General features: G+C 43.3%; 1 protein-coding gene across 1 annotated transcript in view; it reads left to right on the top strand.

The window, feature by feature from the left end:
* The window catches only part of Crem (cAMP responsive element modulator), a 93079-nt gene that overhangs the window by 21075 nt on the left and 49344 nt on the right, over positions 1-22660 (top strand). Inside the window, exons 3-4 of the mRNA XM_042686022.1 lie at positions 3796-3919; positions 18977-19066. Coding sequence (XP_042541956.1) covers positions 3796-3919; positions 18977-19066 — 214 coding nt within the window. The remainder of the gene's footprint in view (positions 1-3795; positions 3920-18976; positions 19067-22660) is intronic.

Below are 22660 nucleotides of genomic sequence, written 5' to 3'. Positions count from 1 at the left end.
CACAGCTCTACTTCACATTTTTTGGTGGTTAATTGGAGGTAAGAGTCTCATGGATTTTCCTGTCTTGGCTGGCTTTGAATGATGATCCTCAGATCTCAACCTCCTGAGTAGCTAGGATTAGAGGTGTGAACCACCAGTGCCTTTGTTTTTTATGTTTTTGTTTTATTTTTTGCCAGTCCTAGGACTTGAACTCAGGGCCTGAGCACTGTCCCTAAATTTCTTTTGCTCAAGGCTAACACTCTACCACTTGAGCCACAGTGCTACTTCCAGCTTTTTCTGTTTATGTGATACTGAGTAATTGAACTCAGGACTTCATGCATGCTAGGTAAGCACTCTACCACTAAGCCACATTTCTAGTCGTCCTGTCTGTGTCTCCCCGCCCCCCCCCCCCCGCCCCTTCCCCCCCAGCGCAGCTTTGTTTCATAACTTGTTTCTTGGTCTGGCCTCAACTTGCAATCCTTCCAGATCTCTGACTCCCAAGAAGCTGGAGTTACAGGCATGAGGCACTGTGCCCTTGATCTTTTAGTGGTGGTTGTTGTTCTAGTATTGGGGCTTGAGCTCAGGACCTTGTGGAGTCCTTTGGTTTTTTTACTCAAGGTTGATGCTCTATCATTTGAGCCACACTTCCACTTCAGCTTTTTCCCAATTAATTAGGGATAAGAGTTGCACTGATTTTTCTGCCTGGACTTTGAATGGTGATCCTTAGAGCTCAGCCTCCTGACTAGCTAGGATTACAGGTGTAAACTGCTAGTATCCAACCCCATTTCATCTTAGGGTACTTTAAATGTTTTGAGGCGCATTCTCCCATCTTCTTTTCCTTTTCATCTATAAAACTCATGTTCTGTGACATTTTCTTTGGAGGTGCACATATAAACACAAGTAGAGCAGTGCAGAATAGCACTTTATGAGTGAGGATGACTTACACTTACTCAGAACCAGAGAGGCTATGGTAAGAAATAATAAGAAAAGAGATCCAAGCCTATAATCTTGCTACTCAGGAGGCTAAGATCAGAGGATTGAGATTCAGGGCCAACCTGGGCAGGAAAAAAAAACCACAAACAAAGAAGTAGAGCTGTGGCTCAACTTGTAGTGTGCTAGCCTTGAGTAAAGAATCTCAGGAGCCGGGCACCGGTGGCTCACGCCTGTAATCCTAGCTACTCAGGAGGCTGAGATCTGAGGATCGTGGTTCAAAGCCAGCCCAGGCAGGAAAGTCTGTGACTTATCTCCAATAAACCACTAGAAAACCGGAAATGGTGCTGTGGCTCAAGCGGTAGAGCGCTCGCCTGGAGCTAAAGAGCTGAGGGACAGCGCCCAAGCCCAGAGATCAAGCCACACAACTGACAAAAAAAAAAAAAAAAATCATAGGATTAGATAGTAGGCTCTGAGTTCAAGCCCCAGGATTGGCACACCCTCCCCCCAAAAAAGGGAGAGAGAAAAAGAGAGATCTAGTGACCCATGTCAGTAAAGCCTCGCTCATTTGGGGTCTGAAAATGGAAATACTGAGGTGTGTGATGTTAGCAAAAGAATTCCAGGGACCCAATCTTGAAACTAACTAGCAACAGAGCTGGGTGCTGCTAGCTATTCATGAGGCTGAGATCTGAGGATCATGGTTTGAAGCCATGGGCAAAAAAGTCCCGGTGAGACTCTCATCTCCAATTAACTATCCAAAAAACCAGAAATGGAGCTGTAGCTCAAAGTGGTAGAGCACTAGCCTGGAGCAAAAGGAGCTGAGAGACAGTACTGAGGCCCCAAGTTCAAGCCCCGTGACCAACCCAAAAAAAGAAAATAACTAGCAATAGGGGTGGAGGTATGGATCAGATTGTAGAACACAACCCTAGAATCACCAAATAATAATAATAATAATAATAATATAGATAGCTTGGGGAATATTAGAGGAAAAATATTCTTCCATGGTAGGCAACCTTTTTTTTGGTATAAATTGCTCTAGCTTTGCATGGTCAGTTATGAGCATCAAAATGACTTAATATAGATTATAGTTGAAAGATTTGAGCTGGAAGGCCTGGATTCAGGCAATTGCCATTGAAATTCAAAGAAGATATGTTAGTCAATTAAATCTGCAAAAACCCCAATTTGGACATTTACAAAACTTATTTTCATTCAAAGTCCTAAGGAAATAACATACTATTTGGATATATATTTAGAGTATAACGTAGAAAAAATATTTTGTACTGTTGATATTTGAAAAGATGTTCAGCAGTAGGAATAACAGTTCTTAAAGTAAGTTTAAAAATGAATTTAATTTATTTTGTTTGTATTTATATTTACTCTTAATATAGTAAAATTTATTATAACATGATTTACCTTCTAGAAAAATTCCACATGGAAACCATTAGCTTAAATTGACTTCAGAAACAAAGTAAAATTATGACCAATTTTTTTTCTGGATGCCAGGTACCAGTGGCTCATCCCTGTAATGCTAGCTACTCAGGAGGCTAAGATCTGAGGATTGTTTGAAGCCAGCCCCGCAGAAAAGTTTGTGAGACTCTTATCTTCAAATTCGGAAAAAGCTGGACGTGGCACTGTGGTTCAAAGTGATAGAGTGCTCTCCTTGAGCACAGAGAGGCTCAGGAACAGCACCCAGGACCAGTAAAAAAAAGAGAAAAGGAAAAAATATTTTCCTGGAAAAATTAGATTCTCCTTCTAAAATAACTGATGAAGTGCTATGGATGTAGCTTAGTGATACAGCACTTGCCTAGCTAGGTGCTGGATTCCATCCTGAACACTGAAACAAAATACAACTGAGGAGCTGGAGGGAATGTGGTCAAGCCTTACTGATTCAGTGTGTGTGTGTGTGTGTGTGTGTGTGTGTGTGTGTGTGTGTGTGTGTGTGTGTGTGTGTGTGTGTGTGTGTGTGTGTGTGTGTGTGTGTGTGTGTGTGTGTGTAGTACTGGGGCTTGAACTCACAGCCTGAGCACTGTCACTTAGTTTTTTTACTCAAAGCTGGTGCTCTACCACTTAGCCACATGCCCACTTCTGGTTTTTTGGTATTTAACTGGAGATGAGTCTCACAAACTTCCTGCTCAGGATAGCTTCCAACTTTGATCCTCAGATCTTAGCTTTCTAAGTAGCTAGTGTACAGGTGTGAGCCACCTGCGCCTAGATGTAATTTAACTGTTGTTTTTTTGTTTTTTTTTTTTGTAGTTCAACTTTTTGAAGGGAGGTTTGTTTTTCAAAAACTGCTTAGTACTAATAAAACAAGACACATGATTTTAACACATTTAATTTAGATAATGGAGAATCCCTTTCAACAATACTGTAATATAAAGCAGATCTATTAGGTCTGAGATTTATAGAATAGTTATAATTTTCATGTAAAATAGACAAACCTAATGTTATCACTTACAAATACTAAGCAACACTTGAAATGATTTTCAGGACAGCATTATTATAAAGGTTGCTTTAATTTTAAAATAAGTTAATTCTAGCCAGGTGGCTTATCCCCTGTAATCCTAGCTACTCAGGAGGTGGAGATCTGTGAATCAGATCAAAGCCAACCTGAGTAGAAAACTCCATGTTAGCACCAATTAACCTCCAAAAAGCCATGTGATATGTGGTAGAGCGTCAGTCTGTAGTGGAAAAAAAGCAACACCTAGGCCCTGAGTTCAAGCCCCCATACCAGCACACAAAAAAGTTAATTCCCATAAAACATTTCATATCTGGCATCCTATAAGGCAGTATAACTGGCTATCAGAAAGCAAGGTTAAAATTATACTCAGTATTTCCAGATAATTCAGTCAGAGCCTTAATGTTTTTCCCTTTTTGTTGTCGTTCCAGACAAATGACCATGGAAACAATTGAATCTCCACAGGATGGAAGCATAATAAATTCTGTGGTAGAGCGAGATTCTGGTCATATGCAAACTCAGAGTGGCCAGAATTCAATCCCCACTCTAGCTCAGGTAGGCCATAAGCAGGCACTGATGAAAGCTAGTTCTATGACAATGAGAATCATGTATGGGTTCTTTTTTTCCCCTCATATTTAAAATTTAAGTGTTATGATAAAGGTGATATACTGAGGGGTTACAGTTATATTAATCTGGCAAAGAGTACAGTTCTTTTTGGACAGTGCTCTTTCCCAGTTTTTTCTCCCCAGCTCCACCCACAAGTTGTATACATCATTTTCAACATAGTGTGAGTAGCACTGCTGCATTTGTTTACCCTTTGTTCCTCCATTTCTGTGACTCCCCCCCCCCCCCAAAGATAGATAAATGAACAAACAAGACAAAAGGAAAAGAAAGCAAAAAGGCAACAAAGAAAAAAAGCCTCTTCTTTCCATTTCCTGGAGTTCATTTTGATAAATATTATTTTATATGATCAGACGGCATTGCACCTTTGTGATTCTCTCCTAAGAATATCCTCCTTTGGTCTCACTGTGTGTGAATGCTTAGATCTTGTATAATTTATCATGTTGCATGTGTTCTTTTTTAATTCCAGTTGATGTCAACTTTCCTCTTGTTCCTTGGTTATCAGCCATGCTTACCAAAGGACTTTGTAGGGAAGACGCATATTCCTATTATTATTATTATTATTATTTGGTCCATTTGTGCAGCCTGAAATCTGGGCCTGGATGCTGTCCCTCAGCTCTTCAGCTCAAGGCTAGCGCTCTACCAGTTGAACCACAACACCACTTCCGGCTTTTTCTGCTTATGTGGTGCTGAGGAATCAAACCCAGGGCCTTATGCATGCAAGGCAAGCACTCTACCACTGAGCCACCTTCTCAGCCCTATTCCAATTATTTTATTGTATCATACATGTGGCAGTGTTCAACCTCCACTACCACCACCAAACAAAACCCCATAATATGTAATGCTCAGACTGTTAACCTGAGTGGGTTGCTAATTCCAAATTGGTACACTTCTGATATTCTTCTATGGCAGAAATCATAGTTTGTTTTCACGTATTTGGGTTCATCATTACTTTTTCTCTTCAGATAGGTCTTCATCTTTGAATTGGCTTCATTCAGAGAGTGCTGGCTCCATAGTGTAGCCTGGCACTGTTGACTAAAGCCTGTAATCCTAGCCACTCAGGAGGCTGAGATCTGAGGATCGCAATTCAAAGCCAGCCAGGGCAAAAAGTCCCCATGAGACTTTTTTTTTGGTAGTCACGGTGCTTGAACTTGGGCACTGTCCCTGAGCTCTTCAGCTTAAGGGAGGGCTCTGCCACTTGAGCCACAGCACAACTTCTGGTTTTCTGGTGGTTAATTGGCGATAAGAGTCTCATGGACTTTCCTGCCTGGGCTGGCTTTGAACCACAATCCTTAGATCTCAGCCTCCTGAGTAGCTAGGATTACAGGCATAAGCCACTGGCACCTGGCCCATGAGACTCTTATATTAACCACCAGAAAACTGAAGTGGAGCTGTGGCTCAAAGTGGTAGAGTGCTACCCTTGAGCAAAAACGCTAAAGGACAATGCTCAGGCTCTGAGTTCAAGCCCCATAACTGACAAAAAGAACATGACTCTTAACTATGGGAGTATAGGAGGATTAGGGAAGGGAGTGGGAAAAGAAAGGTGGAGGATCAGTAACTTGTAAATACATTGCAGCTATGTAAGAAGTGTGCATTAGGAGGTTAAATGGAAGCTGTTGATTAACAGGAGGTTGGGGGTGGGTCAGGAGAAAGCAGTAGAGGTGATGGTTCTGAGCAAGGTTTAGTAGATGTATAACATCTGGGCACCATAGTGGAGGCTTTGACTCAAACAATGGAAAAATGATGGGGCTGGGAAGGTGCCTCAGTGGTAGAGTCCTTGCCTTGCATGCATGAGCTTGAGTTCAATTTCTCAGCAACACATAAGCAGAAAAAGCTGGAAGTGGCACTGTGGCTCAAGTGGTAGAGTGCTAGCCTTGAGCTGAAGAGCTGAGGGACAGCGCCCAGGCCCAGAGTTCAGGCCTCACAACTGACCAAAGGAAAAAAAAAAAAAGAGGAAAAGTGAAAGGCAATTGGGCAGTTTGAAGGGGGATGAGTGCCACAGGGAAGCGTAGGGGTAACAGAGAAAGGTGAAAGAGGAAGAATATGGAGGAAGTAAGTTTGCTTGCATGGATGAAATAGAAGAATAAAGCCTGCTGAAAATGTTTCAGGAGCCAGGCGCCAGTGGCTCATGCCTGTAATCCTTGCGACTCAGGAGGCTGAGATCTGAGGATCTCAGTTCAAAGTCAGTCCAGGTAGGAAAGTTCATGAAACTCTTATCTCCACTAAATCACTCAGAAAACCAGAGTGGCACTGTGGCCCAAGTAATAGAGGGCTAGTCTTGAGCTGAAGAACTGAGGGACAGTACCTAGGCCCAGAGTTCAAGCCCCACCTCAGACAAACAAAAACAAAAATGTTTCAGGAAAGAGAAAGGGTATAGGGAATGTGGTTGATAAATTGTATGCATGTGTGGAAATGTTATAATGGAACCCCTGTGGTACAACGAGTGTAAATAATAATATGTAGCCTGAAACACCAGGAAACAAGTACTTGAAAGAGGTAGAGTGGGGTTAAGGGGAAAGAAGTAGACAAATGAAGAAAAGAAGAGGGGAAGAAATGGAGTCAAGAATCCAGTGCAGGGCTGGGAAAGTGGCTCAGTGGTAGAGTGCTTGCCTTGCATGCATGAGGCCCTGGGTTCGATTCCTCAGCACCACATAAGCAGGAAAAAAAAGCCGAAGTGGCGCTGTGGCTCAAGTGGTAGAGCACTAGGCCCTGGGTTCGATTCCTCAGCACCACATAAGCAGGAAAAAAAAGCCGGAAGTGGCGCTGTGGCTCAAGTGGTAGAGCGCTAGCCTTGAGCTGGAATGCTGAGGGACAGCGCCCAGGCCCAGAGTTGAGGCCCACCACTGGACCCCAGCTCCTCCCCCCCCCCCCAAAAAAAAGAATCCAGTGCATATCCTACAAAACTAAGAAGAGTGAGGGAGGAGGTAGGTTGGAAAAGGATGAGTGAGAATGTTGAAAGAAGTGACATTGATCAAGACATATTGTATTCATAAACTGCTTTGTTAAATGGAAACTCCTTTGTACAGTTACTTAGATAATTTTTTTGAATGCAAAAAAAAATCATTTAACTTCCCACTCCCCCCCAAAAATGTAGCCCAGTACTGGTTGCTCATGCCTGTAATCCTAGCTATTCAGGAGGCTGAGATCTGAGGATCAAAGTTTCAAGCCAGCCTGGACAGGAAAGTCTTTGAGCCTCTCATCTCCAATTTAGCCAGAAAAAGAGCTGTGGTATAAGTGGTAGAGTGCTAGCCTTGAGCACAAAAGCTCAGGAACAGCATCCAGGCTTTGAGTTCAAGCCCCAGGACTGACACACACATGCACAAAAATATATGTGGTAGGCTGGAAATGTGGCTCAGTGGTAGAGTGTTTGCCTAAAATACATGAAGCCCCGAGTTCAACTCATCAGTACCATATTAACAGAAAAGGCTGAAAGTGGCACTGTGGCTCAAGTGGTAGAGTTCTAGCCTTGAGCAAAAAGAAGCTCAGGGCAGTGCCCAGGCCCTGAGTTCAAGCCCCAGGAATGGCAAAATAATAATAATAATATGTGTGTATGTTCATAGTAAAAAACAGCAAGCACATTTATGTATCAATTTATCAAATACTGATTGAATGCCTACTGTGTTTAGGCCTTGTTCTAAATGTAGAGTTTTGTTTTCTTTTTTTTTTTTTTTATTGTGTAAATACTGTACAGAGGGGTTACAATTACATGGGCAGGATAATGAGTACATTTTTCTTTTTTTTTTGGGTCCAGTTGTGGGGCCTGAACTCTGGGCCTGGCCGCTGTCCCTCAGCTCTTCAGCTCAAGGCTAGTGCTCTACCACTTGAGCCACAGCGCCACTTCCGGCTTTTTTCTTTTTGCTTATGTGGTGCTGAGGAATCGAACCCAGGGCTTCATGCATGCAAGGCAAGCGCTCTGCCACTGAGCCACCTTCCCAGCCCAATGAGTACATTTCTTATCAAGCATTGTAGCCTCCTCCTTTGTTTCCCCTTCCCATCCTCCTCCCTCCCCCCCACCCAATCCTCCCTGCTACCTACCCCTCCCAGTTTTGTTTTCTTTTACCAGTTTTGGGGCTTGAACTCAGAGCCTGGGTGCTATCCACAAGCTCTTCTGCTCAAGGCTAACATTCTACCACTTTAAGCCACAGTGCCACTTCTAGTTTTCTGGTGGTTAACCGAAGATAAGAATCTCATGAGCTGGGCACTGGTGGCTCACACCTGTAATCCTAACTATGCAAAAGGCTGAGATGATATCTAAGGATCATGGTTCAAAGCCAGCTGGGGCAGGAAAGTCTGGGAGATTCTTTTTTTTTTTTTGGTCCGGTCATGGGGCCTGAACTCTGGGCCTGAGTGCTGTCCCTCAGCTCTTCAGCTCAAGGATAGCGCTCTACCACTTGAGCCACAGTGTCACTTCCGGCTTTTTTCTTTTTGCTTATGTGGTGCTGAGGAATCAAACCCAGGGCCTCCTGCATGCAAGGCAAGCGCTCTTCCACTGAGCCACCTTTCCAGCCCTGGGAGATTCTTATCTCCAATAAACCATCAGAAAACCAGAAGTGGCGCTGTGACCTAAGTGGTAGAGTGCTCGCTGTGAGCTGAAGAGCTGAGGACAGCGCCCAGGCCCAGAGTTCAACCCATGACGACTACTACCACCACCACCACCAACAACAAAAAGAATCTCATGAGCTTGCCTGCCTGGGCCATCCTCCTGAGTATCTAAGATTATAGGCACGAGCCACAAGTGAGTGACTTATATGTAGAGATTTGTCATTCCTTGCCCTAACTATCTCCTGGTACAGTAGGGTAGCCAGGACTTTTCATAATAATGCTAGTAGCGTTTGAAGTAAATGTAAAATGCCAAGTACAAAATGAATAAGTGTTGTAGAGGAGGGAGTACTCAGTTAACTAGGAGCATGTACTTTATAGGAGATTTTTTTTTTTTTTTTGAGCTAGACATGATGAGTAGGTGTTTGCAAGGTGGTTATGGGAAGTGTAGTGTATGTGTGTGTGTGTGTGTGTGTGTGTGCGCGCGCGCGCGCGCGCGCGCATGCACACGCACCAATCTTAGGGATTGAATTAAGGGCTCTTACTGAATTTTGTTCTCAAGGTTAGCATTCTGTCACTTGAGCCATAGCTCCACTTTTGGCTTTTTAGTGTTCAAGTAGAAATAAGAGTCTCACAGGCCTTCCTGCCCAGGCTGGTTTTGAACCAAGATCCTCAGATCTCAGCTCCCTCAATAACTAGGATTACAGATGTGAGCTACTGGCCTGGTTGGATGGAAACATATTCTGAGGAGAGGCACAAAGTCCGAGTATGGCATGTTAGAGGATTTCAGATATCACATTTAACTGGAGTCTAGTGTCCAGGCTAGGATAGTAAAGGATAAAGCTAAGTAGAGGTTTGTAAATATTTGAGAGTTTAGAATATTCTCTGTTCTTGAAATATTTTCTGATACTTATTGTGTTTGGAGCACAGTGAGGTAGACTGGAAGTCAGTGAGCCAGTAGGGTGCAAATCATTAAGTGCCTGTAGAACCATGGTAATGTGGAATATAGGGAGGCTCTGAGATTTTACCAAAATCTTAAAGGGAAAGTGAATAAGGAAGGACCCATTGACTGCGTGAATAGACAGCAGGCCTTTCTCAGGTTGTCCTCGGAGAGCTTAATTCCTGTGAGATTTCTTCTCCCCCAAACTGGGCCTCCTCCACAGTGCCTGCTTTTCTTTCTCCTTTCAAGCTGCCAACACCCACTCATTCCCTGGAGGTTTTCTGTAAGTGTTCTGTGGAACTGTGTCTCCCTAGCAACCTTCTTTGTCACCCTGAAGACAAGCAGGCTGGCCTCTAGCTGGGGGGTGGGAAGTGGGTAATGTTTTTCTTGTTTTAAAAAATATGTTGTTTGTAGAAAATTAACAAAACCAATATTATTATAAAGAAGAACATGAAACTTCCTTAATTTTAACATCCAAAGATTTTTTTTGTCATTATCATTTCTGTTTATAGCCTTTAGTCTTTCTGTCTATGAAAATAGAACTTTTTTCTGTTTTTTGGGTCTGTTCTGGGGTTTGAACTCAGGGACTGGGCACCGACCCTGAGCTCTTTTGCTCAAGACTAGAGCTCTACCATTTTGAACCCCAGTTCCACTTCTGGGTTTTTAATGGTGAATTGGAAATAAGCGTCTCACAGGAACTTTTCTGCCTAGGCTGGCTACAAACTGTGATCATCAGATCTTAGCCTCCCGAGTAGCTAGGATTACAGCCATGAGCCACTGGCACCCAGCTTAGAACATAGTTTTAAAACATGAATTTGGAATTTCCAGTGTTTTTTTTGATGTTGTTTTGTTTTGCCATTCCTGGGTACTGTCTCTGAGCTTCTTTTGCTCAAGGCTAGACCTCTACCACTTGAGCCACAGCATTACTTCAGCTTTTTCTGTTATGGTACAGAGGAATTGAACCCAGGGCTTCATGCATGCTAGGCAAGCATACTACCACTAAAACACATTTCCAGCCCCACAGGTTTTTGTTTTTGTCTTTTTGTGTGTGTGAAAATACCATACAGAGGGGTTACAATTACATGAGCAAGGTAATGAATACATTTCTTTTTTTTTGCCAGTTGTGGGGCCTGAACTCTGGGCCTGGGCGCTGCCCCTCAGCTCTTCAGCTCAAGGCTAGTGCTCTACCACTTGAGCCACAGCACCACTTCTGGCTTTTTCTACTTATATGGTGCTGAGGATTGAACTCAGGGCCTCATGCATGCAAGGCAAGCACTCTGCCACTAAGCCACCTTCCCAGCCCCCAATGTGTACATTTCTTATCAAGCATTGTTGCCTTCTCCTTTGTTTCCCCTTACCATCCCTGCCCTCCCATCCCCGCCCCACCAAAGTTGTAAAGTTCATTTTTTTGACATAACATACATCTCATTGTTGCAATGGGTCCACCCGTATCCCTATTTAAACAATTTTTTTTTCCTTTCCTCTCCCCAAATTATACCAACATCAAATACAGTGGAAACAGGGGTTATACTGTGGGGGAAGGACATACAAAGCAACAAAGAAATCATCTTATAAATATGTTAGAAACAATAACAAGAGAGAAAAATCATTTGAACAGCCTCACAGTTTTTATAACTATAATTTCTAGTCTATAATTTTGCCATTCTGTGTTGAAGTCATAGTAGAAAGCAAACCTTGATGCCTGGTGCTGGTGGCTCATACCTCTTATCCTAACTACTCAGGAGCCTGAGATATGAGGATTGCAGTTCAAGCCAGCCCAGGCAGACAAGTCTGAGACTCATTTTTTTATTTTTTTTCAGTTCTGGGGCTTAACCTCTAGGCCTGGGTACTGTCCCTGAGCTTCTTTTGCTCAAAGTAGCATTCTACCATTTCCAGCCTTTTCTGTTTATGTGGTACTGAGGAATTGAACCCAGGGCTTCATGCAAGCTAGGCAAGTACTCTACCATTAAGCCACATTCCTAGCCAAGACTCTTATTTTTAACTTGCATAAAACGTAAAGTGAGGAAGGTATGGCTCAAATGGTAAAACCTCAGCACTGAGCCAGAAAACTTAGTGAGAGCACTACTACCCCTTGAGTTCTAGTTCCAGTACCAGCATACACACACACACACACACACACACACAATTCCTAGCCAAGACTCATATTTTTAACTTGCATAAAACGTAAAGTGAGGAAGGTATGGCTCAAATGGTAAAACCTCAGCACTGAGCCAGAAAACTTAGAGCACTACTACCCCTTGAGTTCTAGTTCCAGTACCAGCATACACACACACACACACACACACACACACACACACACACACACACACACACACACACACACACACACACACACACACACACACACACTCACACACACACGTAAACCTTCCTTCACCATTTCATCTCTTTAGGTCCTGGCTGCATGTCATGGCTTTTGAGGCTTATACAGAACAATAGCTCCCAGGGGCTGGGAAGGTGGCTCAGTGGTAGAGTGCTTGCCTTGCATGCATGAGGCCTGGGTTCGATTCCTCACCATATAACAGAAAAAGCTGGAAGTGGTGCTGTGGCTCAAGTGGTAGAGTGCTAGCCTTGAGCTGAAGAGCTGAGGGTCAGTGTTCAAGCCCAGAGTTCAGGCTCCATGACCGGCAAAAAAAAACAAAAAAAACTCCCAGATTTTTGTTTATTTTTTTAGTAGGTCACGGTGCTTGAACTCTGGGCCTGGGTACAGTCCCTCAGCTCTTCAGCTAAATCAAGGCTAGTATTTTACAACTTCAGCCACAGTGCCACTTGCGGTTTTCTGGTGGTTAATTGGAGATAAGGAGTCTCACAGACTTTCCTGCCCAGGCTGGCTTTGAACCACGATCCTCAGATCTCAACCTCCTGACTAGGTAGGCTTACAGGCATGAGCTACTGGTGCCCAGCTTAGCTCTCCATTTTAAAGCTGGTAATTTGCAATTCTAAGGACCATCAGGCTGGCAGCGCCTAGCCTTGTGAGTCTGACAAATTGCTAAGAGGGCCAGCAATAGAAACCTGAGAAGAGCCACACCTGTAATCCTAGCTAAGGCTAGGAGGCTGAGGCCTGAGGCCTGCTAGGGCAGGAAAGTCCTTGAGACTCTTCAAGTAACCACCAAAAAGCCAGAAGTGGAGATATGGCTTAAGTGGTAGAGCACTAGCCTTGAGCAAAAAAACACACCAAGGGACAGTTCTTTAGGCCCAGAATTCAAGCCTAGGTACTGACACCAAGGAAAAAAAGAACCAATGGATTATGAGGTATGAGAAGTGAATTAGAATCCATTGGACAGGAAGCAGGTGTTAAAAAGGTAGAGAATAAATAAGAGGCAAGGATGTGGTAATTTATTTTTATTTTTTATTTGTCTAGTTTTTGTTGGTCAGAGGCTTGAACTCTGGGCCAGGGACACTGTCCCTGAGCTCTTTAGCTTAAGACTAGCACTCTACCACTTGAGCCACAGTGCCACTTCCAGTTTTCTAGTGGTTTATTGGAGATAAGAGTCTCATGGACTTTGCTGCCCCAGCAAGCTTTGAGCTATGATCCTCAGGCCTCAGCCTTCTGAGTAGCTAGGATGACAGGCATGAGCCACCAGCGCCCAGTGGATGTGGTAATTTTTAAGTATTGATTCTTGAAGAAATTTGTGAGATAGTAGAGAAGGATGGATTTGTAAGACAAATAAATGAGAACAGGGGTGGGATGCTTTAAATAAATTAAAAGGGAGATAGAAATTTGTGAGAAGGCCAAATCTAAGAACTGGGGAAAAAATGCCGTTTACATTTATAGTGTTTTTTTAAAATTCTCAAATATATGATATTCAATCTGCATAGCAGAGTCCTAGATTTGCTACTTTTCTATTTTCTATATGTTTGAAGTATTTGGTCAAAAATAGATGGGAGGAGGGAAATGGGGAGAATAAAGAAAGGGATAACATTGCCCAAGAAGCATTGTATTCTATTTTCTTTTACTTTCAGATTTTTCCACATTTTTCAGCATTGTACTCTTAACCTGACTTACAGAATTGTAATCTGTTTGTACAACTACTTAATAATAACAACAATAATTAATAAAAAAAAAAACTGGTGGGGTGTAGTGACAGACATCCAAAACCCAGCCCTCAGCTTAGTTACTTGTTTAGCTGGTGTTATACCACTTGCTCCATGACTCCAGCTTGGATTTTGCAGATTAATTGGAGATGGAGTCAAGTGGACTTCCCTGCCTAGGTTGGCCTCCAACTGTAATCCTCCATATTTCAGCTTATTAAGTAGGTAGGCAGAAGGTTCACATCCGTATGAGCTGCATAGATGAAATAGATAACTGGCTGTCAGAAAAGGAGGTAAGAGATACTTCAGTCAGGGCCTTAATGCTCTTTTTTTTTTTTTTGGGGGGGTCCGGTCGTGGGGCCTGAACTCTGGGCCTGGGCGCTGTCCCTCAGCTCTTCAGCTCAAGGCTAGCGCTCTACCACTTGAGCTACAGCGCCATTTCCGGTTTTTTTTTCTGGTCGTTTATTGGAGATAGGAGTCTCCCGGTGTCTCCTGCCCGGGCTGGCTTTGAACCGAGGAGTCTCCCGGTGTCTCCTGCCCGGGCTGGCTTTGAACCGCGATCCTCAGATCTCAGCCTCGGGAGTAGCTAGGATTACAGGCGTGAGCCACCAGCGCCCGGCTTCTTTTTTTTTTTTTTAACTTCTTCAGTACTTAGGCTTGAATCTAGGATGTTGAGCTTGCCAGGATGATGCTCTACCACATAAGCTATGCCTCCAGATGTTATTATTAATACTACTATTATTATTATTTTATTGTGGACCTAGGGCTTGAACTCATTCAGATCTGGGCGCTGTCCTTGAGTGGCTTGCTCAAGGCTTTTGCTCTATTACTTGAGCCACTTCCAGCTTTTTGGTAGTTAGAGATTAAAAAATTTTCATAAGCCGAGCCCAGTGGAGCATGCCTGTAATCCTAGCTACTCAGGAGGCTGAGATCTGAGGATTGCTGTTCCAAGCCAGCCCAGTCAGAAAAGTCCATGAAACTCTTATCTCCAATAAACTACCAGAAAACCGGAAGTGGCACTGTAGCTCAAGTGGTAGAGTGCTAGCCTTGAGCTGAAAAGGGGATAGCGCTCAGGCCCTGAGTTCAAGCCCCTCCCCCCCCCAAAAAAAAATCTCACAGAGTTTCCTGCCTAGGCTGGCTTTGAACTGCAATCCTCAGATATCAGCCTCCTAAGCTAGGATTACAGGCATGAGTCACCAGCATACAGCTATTATTACTTTTTTTGTGTGTTTGTGCTGGTCTTGGGACTTGAATATGGGCCTGGGCACCTGATCTTTTTTTTTGCACAAGGTCAGCACACCACTTGAGCCACAGCATCACTTCTAATTTTTTCTGAATAGTTTGTTGGCAATAAGAATTGGATGGACTTTTCTGCCTGGGCTGGCTTCTAACCATGATCCTCAGATCTCAACCTCCTGAGAAAATAGGATTACAGGTGTGAGTCCAACACTCAGTTTATTACTACTAATCTATTTTCCTTTTGTTGGTTGTGAGCCTGAACTCTGGGCCTAGGCAGTGTTCCTGAGTTCTTTTGTTCAAGGCTAGCCTTCTACCAGTTTGTGTCAATTCTAGTTTTCTGGTAATTAATTGGAGATGAGTCTCACAAACTTTCGTGTCCAAGTTGGCTTTAAACTGTGATCCTCAGATAAAGTAGCTAGGATTACAGGTGTAAGCCACCTGCACCTGGCTATTATTGCTATTTTTTAAATTTTTAATTTTTTTTGCCAGTCCTGGGGTTTGAACTTGGGGCCTAAGCATTGGGCCTAAGGTTCTTTTTGCTCAAGGCTAGCACTCTACCACTTGAGCCACAGTGTCACTTCTAGCTTTTTCTGTGTATCTGGTATGAGGAATTGAACCCCAGGGCTTCATGCATGCTAGGCTAGCACTCTACCACTAAGCCACATTTCCAGTCTTTTTTTTTTTTTTTTTTGTCAGTCATGGGACTAGAACTCTGGGCCTGGGCTTGGTCCCTGAGCTCTTCAGTTCAAGGCTAGTGTTCTACCACTTGAGCCACAGAGCCACTTCCAGTTTTCTGGTGGTTAATTGGAGATAAGAGTTTCACGGACTCTCCTGCATGGGCTGGCTTTGAACTGCAATCCTCAGATCTCAGCCTCCTGAGTAACTAGGATTACAAGCATGAGCCATTGTCTCCTAGCCCTATTACTATTTTTAAAGGTTGCTTTTGTCAATCAGTACTCTAGAGTTATGCAAAGTGATAGGAAAAAAATTCAGTAGATTAATTAAAAAGAACTCCGGTGGGCCTGGAAAGGTGGTTCAGTGGTGCTGGCCTAGCATGCTTGAGGCCCTGGGTTTGATTCTTTTTTTTTTTTTTTTTGGGTCCGGTCGTGGGGCCTGAACTCAGGGCCTGGGCCTGGGCGCTGTCCCTCAGCTCTTCAGCTAGCACTCTACCACTTGAGCCACAGCGCCACTTCTGGCTTTTTTCTTTTTGCTTATGTGGTACTGAGGAATGGAATGCAGGGCCTCATGCATGCAAGGCAAGCACTCTACTACTGAGCTACCTTCCCAGACCCTGGGTTTGATTCTTCTGTACCACATAAGCAGAAAAAGCCAGAAGTGGTGCTGTGGCTCAAGTGGTAGAGTGCTAGCCTTGAGCTGAAGAGCTGAGGGACAGTGCCCAGGCCCAGAGTTCAGGCACCATGACAAAAAAAAAAAAAACAAAAAACCTCCTGTAAAGAGCTGCCCTGGGCATTGGCAGTGTAGATCACTTCCCTAGTAGGTATGAGGCCCTTGCTGTCTTGTCTAGAACAATTAAAAAAAGGGAAAAAAAGCAGTGACTTACATCAAAACTAAGCCTAGGGTTAGGAATGTGGCTTAGTGGTACAGTACTTGCCTAGCATGCATGAAGCCCTGGGTTTGATTCCTCAGTACCATATAATCAGAAAAAACTGGAAGTGGCACTGTGGCTTAAGTGGTAGAGTGATAGTCTTAAGCAAAAGAAGCACAGGGGCAGTGCTCAGGCCCTGAGTTCAAGCCCTCAGGACTAGCAAAACAAACAAAAAGAAACAACAACAACAAAAAAAACTAAGGCTAATATGAAGTTTTAGACAAATTTTTTGTTTGTTTTTTGGTCAGTCATGGGGCTTGAACTCTGGGCCTGGGCGCTGTTCCTCAGCTCTTTAGCTCAAGGTGAACACTCTACCACTTGAGCCACAGTGCCACTTTCGTTTTTTTTTGTTTGTTTGTTTTTTGTTTTTGAGTGGTTAATTGGAGATAAGAATCTCATGGGGACTTTGCCCCTCTCCCCCCTCCTCCTGGCTGGCTTAGCAGATCCTCAGCTGTCAGCCTCCTAAGTAGCTATGATTGCAGGTGTTTGCCACCCGTGCCTGGCAATGAACTTTTTTGTTTTTGTTTTTTTTGCCAGTCCTGGGGCTTGAACTCAGGGCCTGGGCACTCTCCCTGAGCTGCTGCTGCTGCTGCTTTTTTTTTTTTTTGGTCGGTTGTGGGGCTTGAAATCTGGGTTTGGGCGCCCTATCCCTGTGCTCTTCAGCTCAAGGCGAGCACTGTACAGCCTGAGCCACAGCGCCACTGCGGTTTTCTAGTGGTTAATTGGAGAAAAGAGTCTGAGGGACTTTTCTGCCCCGGCTGGCTTTGAACCGTGATCCTCAGATCTCAGCCTCCTGAGTAGCTAGGATTACAGGCATGAGCCACCGGCGCCTGGCTCCCTGAGCTTCTTTTGCTCAAGGCTAGCACTCTACCATTTGAGCCACAGCACCAGTTCTGGCTTTTTCTGTGTATGTGGTACTGAGAAATCGAATTCAGTGCTTCATGCATGCTAGGCAACTACTTTATCACTAAGCCATATTCCCAGCCCCTGAATTTTTTTAAATGCCAGTCCTAGGGCTTGAACTCATGGTCTGGCGCTGTTCCTGAGCTTTGTGCTCAGGGTGCTTACCATTTGAGCCACAGCTCTACTTCCTGCTTTTTTTGGTGCTTAATTGGAGATAAATCTCACAGGCTTTCCTTCCTGGGCTAGCTTTGAATCTTGCTCCTCAGATCTCAGCCTCCTGAGTAGGTAGGATTATAGGCATGAGCCATCAAGTCTGGGCTGGCTAATTCTTTTCTTTCTTTCTCTTGTCAGTTGTGGGACTTAAGCTCAGAGCCTTGGCGCTGCCCCTGAGATCTTTTGTTCAAGCCTTGTACTCTACCACTTTGAGCCACAGCTCCATTTCTGGTTTCTGAGTGGTTAATTAGAGATAAGAGTCTCACAGGGACTGCCCAAGCTGGCTTTGAACCGCAATCCTCAAATCTCAGCCTCCTAAGTAATAAGGTTAAAAGTGTGAGTCATTGACACCCTGCTCTTTATTCTAAGCTAACTCTTCTAAATGTTTTCAACTGATATTTTCATGGTAAAGTTAAGTAAAATTTTACTCCATTGCTTTTGCAGTTTGCTAGCCATACTATGAAAAAAGGAAAGAAAAAATGAAATAAGACACCAGAATAGACCTGGAGACTTAGCTCAGTGATATAGCCCTTGCCTAGCATATGTGAGGCCTTGAATCAATCTTCAGCACCTAAACAATAATAGCAATAATAACACAAAAAAGCACTACTATATATTTCGTTTTTCATATTGCTTTGTATTCATTTAGCACAACAAAATAGGAGATTGTGTGTATGTGTATGTGTGCGTGCACATGCACGTGCTGGTCTTGATGCTTGAACTCAGGGCATGGGCACTTTTCCCTGAGCTTATTCACTCAAGGCTAGCATTTTACCACTTGAGCCACTACTTCTGGCTTTTTGGTACTTAATTGGAGACAAGAGTCTCATAGGCGTTCCTGCCAGAGCTAGCTTCAAACCATGATCCTCAGATCTCAAGCTCCTGAGTGGTTATGATTACAGATAGGAGCCACCAGTGCCCAGCTAAAATATGAATTTTTTGCACATTTAAATAAGATGTCATATGTCTTTATTCAAATATTCATCATATAATTTTGTTTACTGTTTTCAACTTTAAAATATTTGCATCATTACTTCAACACTATTTTTTTCCCTAAAAAGATTCCTTTTTTGAGTTGTGTCCTAATACAGAATCAAGATAGCTTTCAACATCTGACTTAGATTATTAATGAGTTTCATTAATGTCCACAACATTAAACTAGATAGCATGGAATGCTGGTCTCTGAGGCAATTGAGTGCTATATTGTGAATTCATGTCATTTTAATCCCTCCTTTATTAACTGTCCCTTGGACATGGGCCTTAGCTCTGTGACACTGCCAGGGGCACTGTGACATCATAAACTCCACCCTGAGGAAACCTAGTTACAGACTGGAGCTGGCCCACTAGGTGCTGATCAAATGCTGTGCTACTCCACTGTGAGGTTTTCCCAGTCTTAAGTGTCATTATTAGGACTTTTTTTTTAAAGTTGCAGAGCCAAATAAGGCTGTCAGGTGTACCATCTTCACCTGTTTCTTCAGATTACTACTGTCTGTAATAGGGTTCTCAGTGGATGTGGTGGCATCAGCATAACCTATGTTTCAGACATCCCATAGAAGAAGATTATTCTTCAGAGGATCTGGAACAAAAGGTAAATTATATCTACTGTAAGATCATTCTACATACTTTGGGTTTTTTGTTTTGTTTTTGTTTTTGGTGCTGGCACTAGGGCTTAAACTCAGGGTCTGGGCACTGTCCTTCAGCTTTTGTGTTCAAGACTAGTGTTCTACCCCATGAACCATAGCTCCACTTCTGAGGTTTTGGTAGTTAATAGGAGATGAATCTCGAGTTTGTCTGCCCTGGCTGGCTTCAAATTGAGATTCTCAGATCTTAGTCTCCTGGATAGCTAGGAATAAAGACATGAACCATTGGTACCCACTCATTCTATACTTTTTTAAAACTTCTTTTTTTTGGGGGGGGGGGAGGGGTCCGGTCGTGGGGCCTGAACTCTGGGCCTGGGCGCTATCCCTCAGCTCTTCAGCTCAAGGCTAGCACTCTACCACTTGAGCCACAGCACCACTTCCGGCTTTTTTCTTTTTGCTTATGTGGTGCTGAGGAATTGAACCCAGGGCCTCATGCATGCCTCATGCATGCAAGGCAAGCACTCTACCACTGAGCCACCTTCCCAGCCCCACTTTTTTAAAACTTCTATTACATTTTTTTTCTACACACTCTTTTTTTTGGGGGGGGGGGGGCGTCCGGTAGTGGGGCCTGAACTCAGGGCCTGGGTGCTGTCCCTCAGCTCTTCAGCTCAAGGCTAGCGCTCTACCACTTGAGCCACAGTGCCACTTCCGGCTTTTTTCTTTTTGCTTATGTGGTGCTGAGGAATCGAACCCAGGGCCTGAGGCATGCAAGGCAAGTGCTCTATCACTGAGCCACCTTCCCAGCCCCTTTCTACACACTCTTAAAGCCTTATTATAAACATTTAAAACATAACCTTTTCTGTTTTTAGCTTGCTTTTCTCATCAGTCAAGTACTTGATTATTGGAATGTGATAAAGAGATATTTAGGTATTCCTAAATATCTTTTGCCTTCTATTCCTTTACACTTTTCTTGCAAATAACCCCTTCTCTGTGAGGCTTTCTCTAATAGTCTCCTTCCCTACTTGCCTGTCTAGTTACTCTCCAATCCCTTAGCCTGCTTTTTTTCTTTGCAGAACTGAGCACTACTCCAAATTATTATTTGTTTCTCCATCTGTTTTCTGTCTGTCTCTGATGGGACGGCAGAGGCTCTCACTATTTATTCTAGACTAAACCATGGCAAGCTTCTAGGAAAATGTTGACAGAATAAGAATGAGTTAATTCACAAATGGAGTGCATTCCTGTGAAAAATTTTTCCTTATTGAAAATTCTCTACCGTGTGTGTGTGTGTGTGTGTGTGTGTGTGTGTGTGTGTGTGTGTGTGTGTGTGTGTGTGTGTGCAGGGCCTGGTTGCTACCGTGTGTGTGTGTGTGTGTGTGTGTGTGTGTGTGTGTGTGTGTGTGTGTGTGTGTGCAGGGCCTGGTTGCTGTCCCTGAGCTTTTTTGCTAGGCTAACTAACACTCTACCACTTGAGCCACAGCTCCACTTCCTGTTCATTTTTTTGGTGGCTAATTGGAGATAAGAGTTTCACAGACTCGCCTCCTTGAGTTGGCTTTGAGCCGTGATCCCCAGATCCCAGCCTCCTAAGTAGCTAGGAATAGGACTGAGTCACCAGCATCCAGCAACCTCTCCTTTTTATTTTATTTATTTTTTTGTGGGAGACAAGGCTTTATATATTGCAGGCTGGCCTAGCTGGTGATCTTCTTGCTTCAGCCTCCCATATACTGGAATTTAAAAAAAATTCTTAGATCAAATAAGTATTGGAGAATATTTGATATACTATTAAGAAAGACTTCTTCATTACGGAGGAATGCAAGGTTGAACAGAAAGCTGTGGACTCAAAAATTCTACCCAAAATCAAAGCTATTCCTCAGCTCCAAGGCTACATGCGATGTTTTTGCTAGAAAAAATGGAATTTATCCTCACAAAATAATAATCTAAACTTATCAAGAATCTAATTAAATCACTTATACATTAACTAAAAAAGACTTCTTTATTTCTAACTGCAATGTGCCTATTATAGTTCCAGTGAACTTTTTTTTTTTTTTTTGATAGTCCTGGGGCTTCAGTTCAGGACTAGGCACTTGCATCCCTGAGCATTTTTGCTCAAGGCTAATGCTCACAGATGTTCCTTTCCCAGCTGGCTTTGAACTGTGATCCTCAGATCTTAGTCTCCTGAGTAGCTAGGATTACAGGTGTCAGTACCGGTGCCTAGCATCAAGTGAACATTTTTATCTCCTGGTAAGAATAGTGTTTTCAGGCAAGAATTCATCCCTGTTTCTACAACTGTTTTAGAATACTACATTACAAATAAGGTAATTGTCATACTATCATATATTACATATTATATAAATATAATAGTATAAATGACCATCTACTTATATTATTTTATTGTATAAGTTTCTTTTTTCCTTTTTATTTTTCCTGTTAATGGGGCTTGAACTCAGGGCAACTGACTCTATTTAAGGTTGGCACTCTACCATATGAGTAACTAGAGCTACACTTCTGACTTTTTGGTGATTAATTGGAGATGAGTCCTATAGATTGGCTGGCTTCTAATTGTAATCTTCAGATCTCAGACTTCTGAGTAGCTAGGATTACAAGCATGAGCCACTAGCACCCAGCTGGTTTGTGTGTGTGTGTGTGTGTGTGTGTGTGTGTGTGTGTGTGTGTGTGTGTGTGTGTGTGTGTGTGTGTGTGTGTGTGATCCCTGCATAGGAAGAATTACAAGTTTGGTGCCAGCTTTGGCTGCATAGAGTGACCCTATCTCAAAAACATTTTTTGTTTTAATGAAAAGATCCATCTGAATTCTAATGTGTAGGATACATTGTGTTGTTTCCAAACCTATGTATTTATTCATTCATTGGTACTAGGATTTGGACTCAGGGCCTCACTTTTGCTCTGCTGATGCTTTACCACTTGAGCCATACCTCTGGCCCAGATTGTTTTTCTTAAAAACAAGTCAAGTGAGGTTGTAACTAACTGTTAGCAATGATAAAATTTGAACTTCTTTTTTTTTTTTTGGTCGGTCATGGGGCCTAAACTCTGGGCCTGGGCGCTGTCCCTCAGCTCTTCAGCTCAAGGCTAGCGCTCTACCACTTTAGCCTCAGGGCCACTTCCGGCTTTTTCTGCTTATGTGGTGCTGAGGAATTGAACCCAGGGCCTCATGCATGCAAGGCAAGCACTCTACCACTGAGCCACCTTCCCAGCCCCAAAATTTGAACTTTTTTTGGTGTCCATCCTGGGGTTTGAACTCAGGGCCTGGGTAATGTCCTTGAGCTGCTTTTGCTCAAGGCTAGCCCTCTATCACTTGAGCCAGAGCTCCACTTTTGGCTTTTTTCGGTAGTTTATTGGCGATAAGAATCTCACGGACTTTTCTGGTCAGGCTAGCTTTGAACTGTGATCTTTAGATCTCAGCCTCCTGAATAGCTAGGTTACAGGGGGTGGGGGTGGGGGTGAGCCACCAGGTCCAGCTCTAAAATTTGAACTTTTAAGAGGAAAATATGAATTTTAGAAAAACTGTATCCATTTTTCATTTTGATCTTGACAGTATAGTTTTCTGATGATGTGTCATTGGTGATTTTAGGGAATGTGATTTCTGATAG

This window comes from Dipodomys spectabilis, unplaced genomic scaffold (genome assembly GCF_019054845.1).
Source record: "Dipodomys spectabilis isolate Male_0828 unplaced genomic scaffold, ASM1905484v1 ptg000096l, whole genome shotgun sequence".
Lineage (NCBI taxonomy): Eukaryota > Metazoa > Chordata > Mammalia > Rodentia > Heteromyidae > Dipodomys > Dipodomys spectabilis.
The sequence above is the reverse complement of the archived record's forward strand: the minus strand, read 5'-3'. Positions and strand labels throughout refer to the sequence as shown.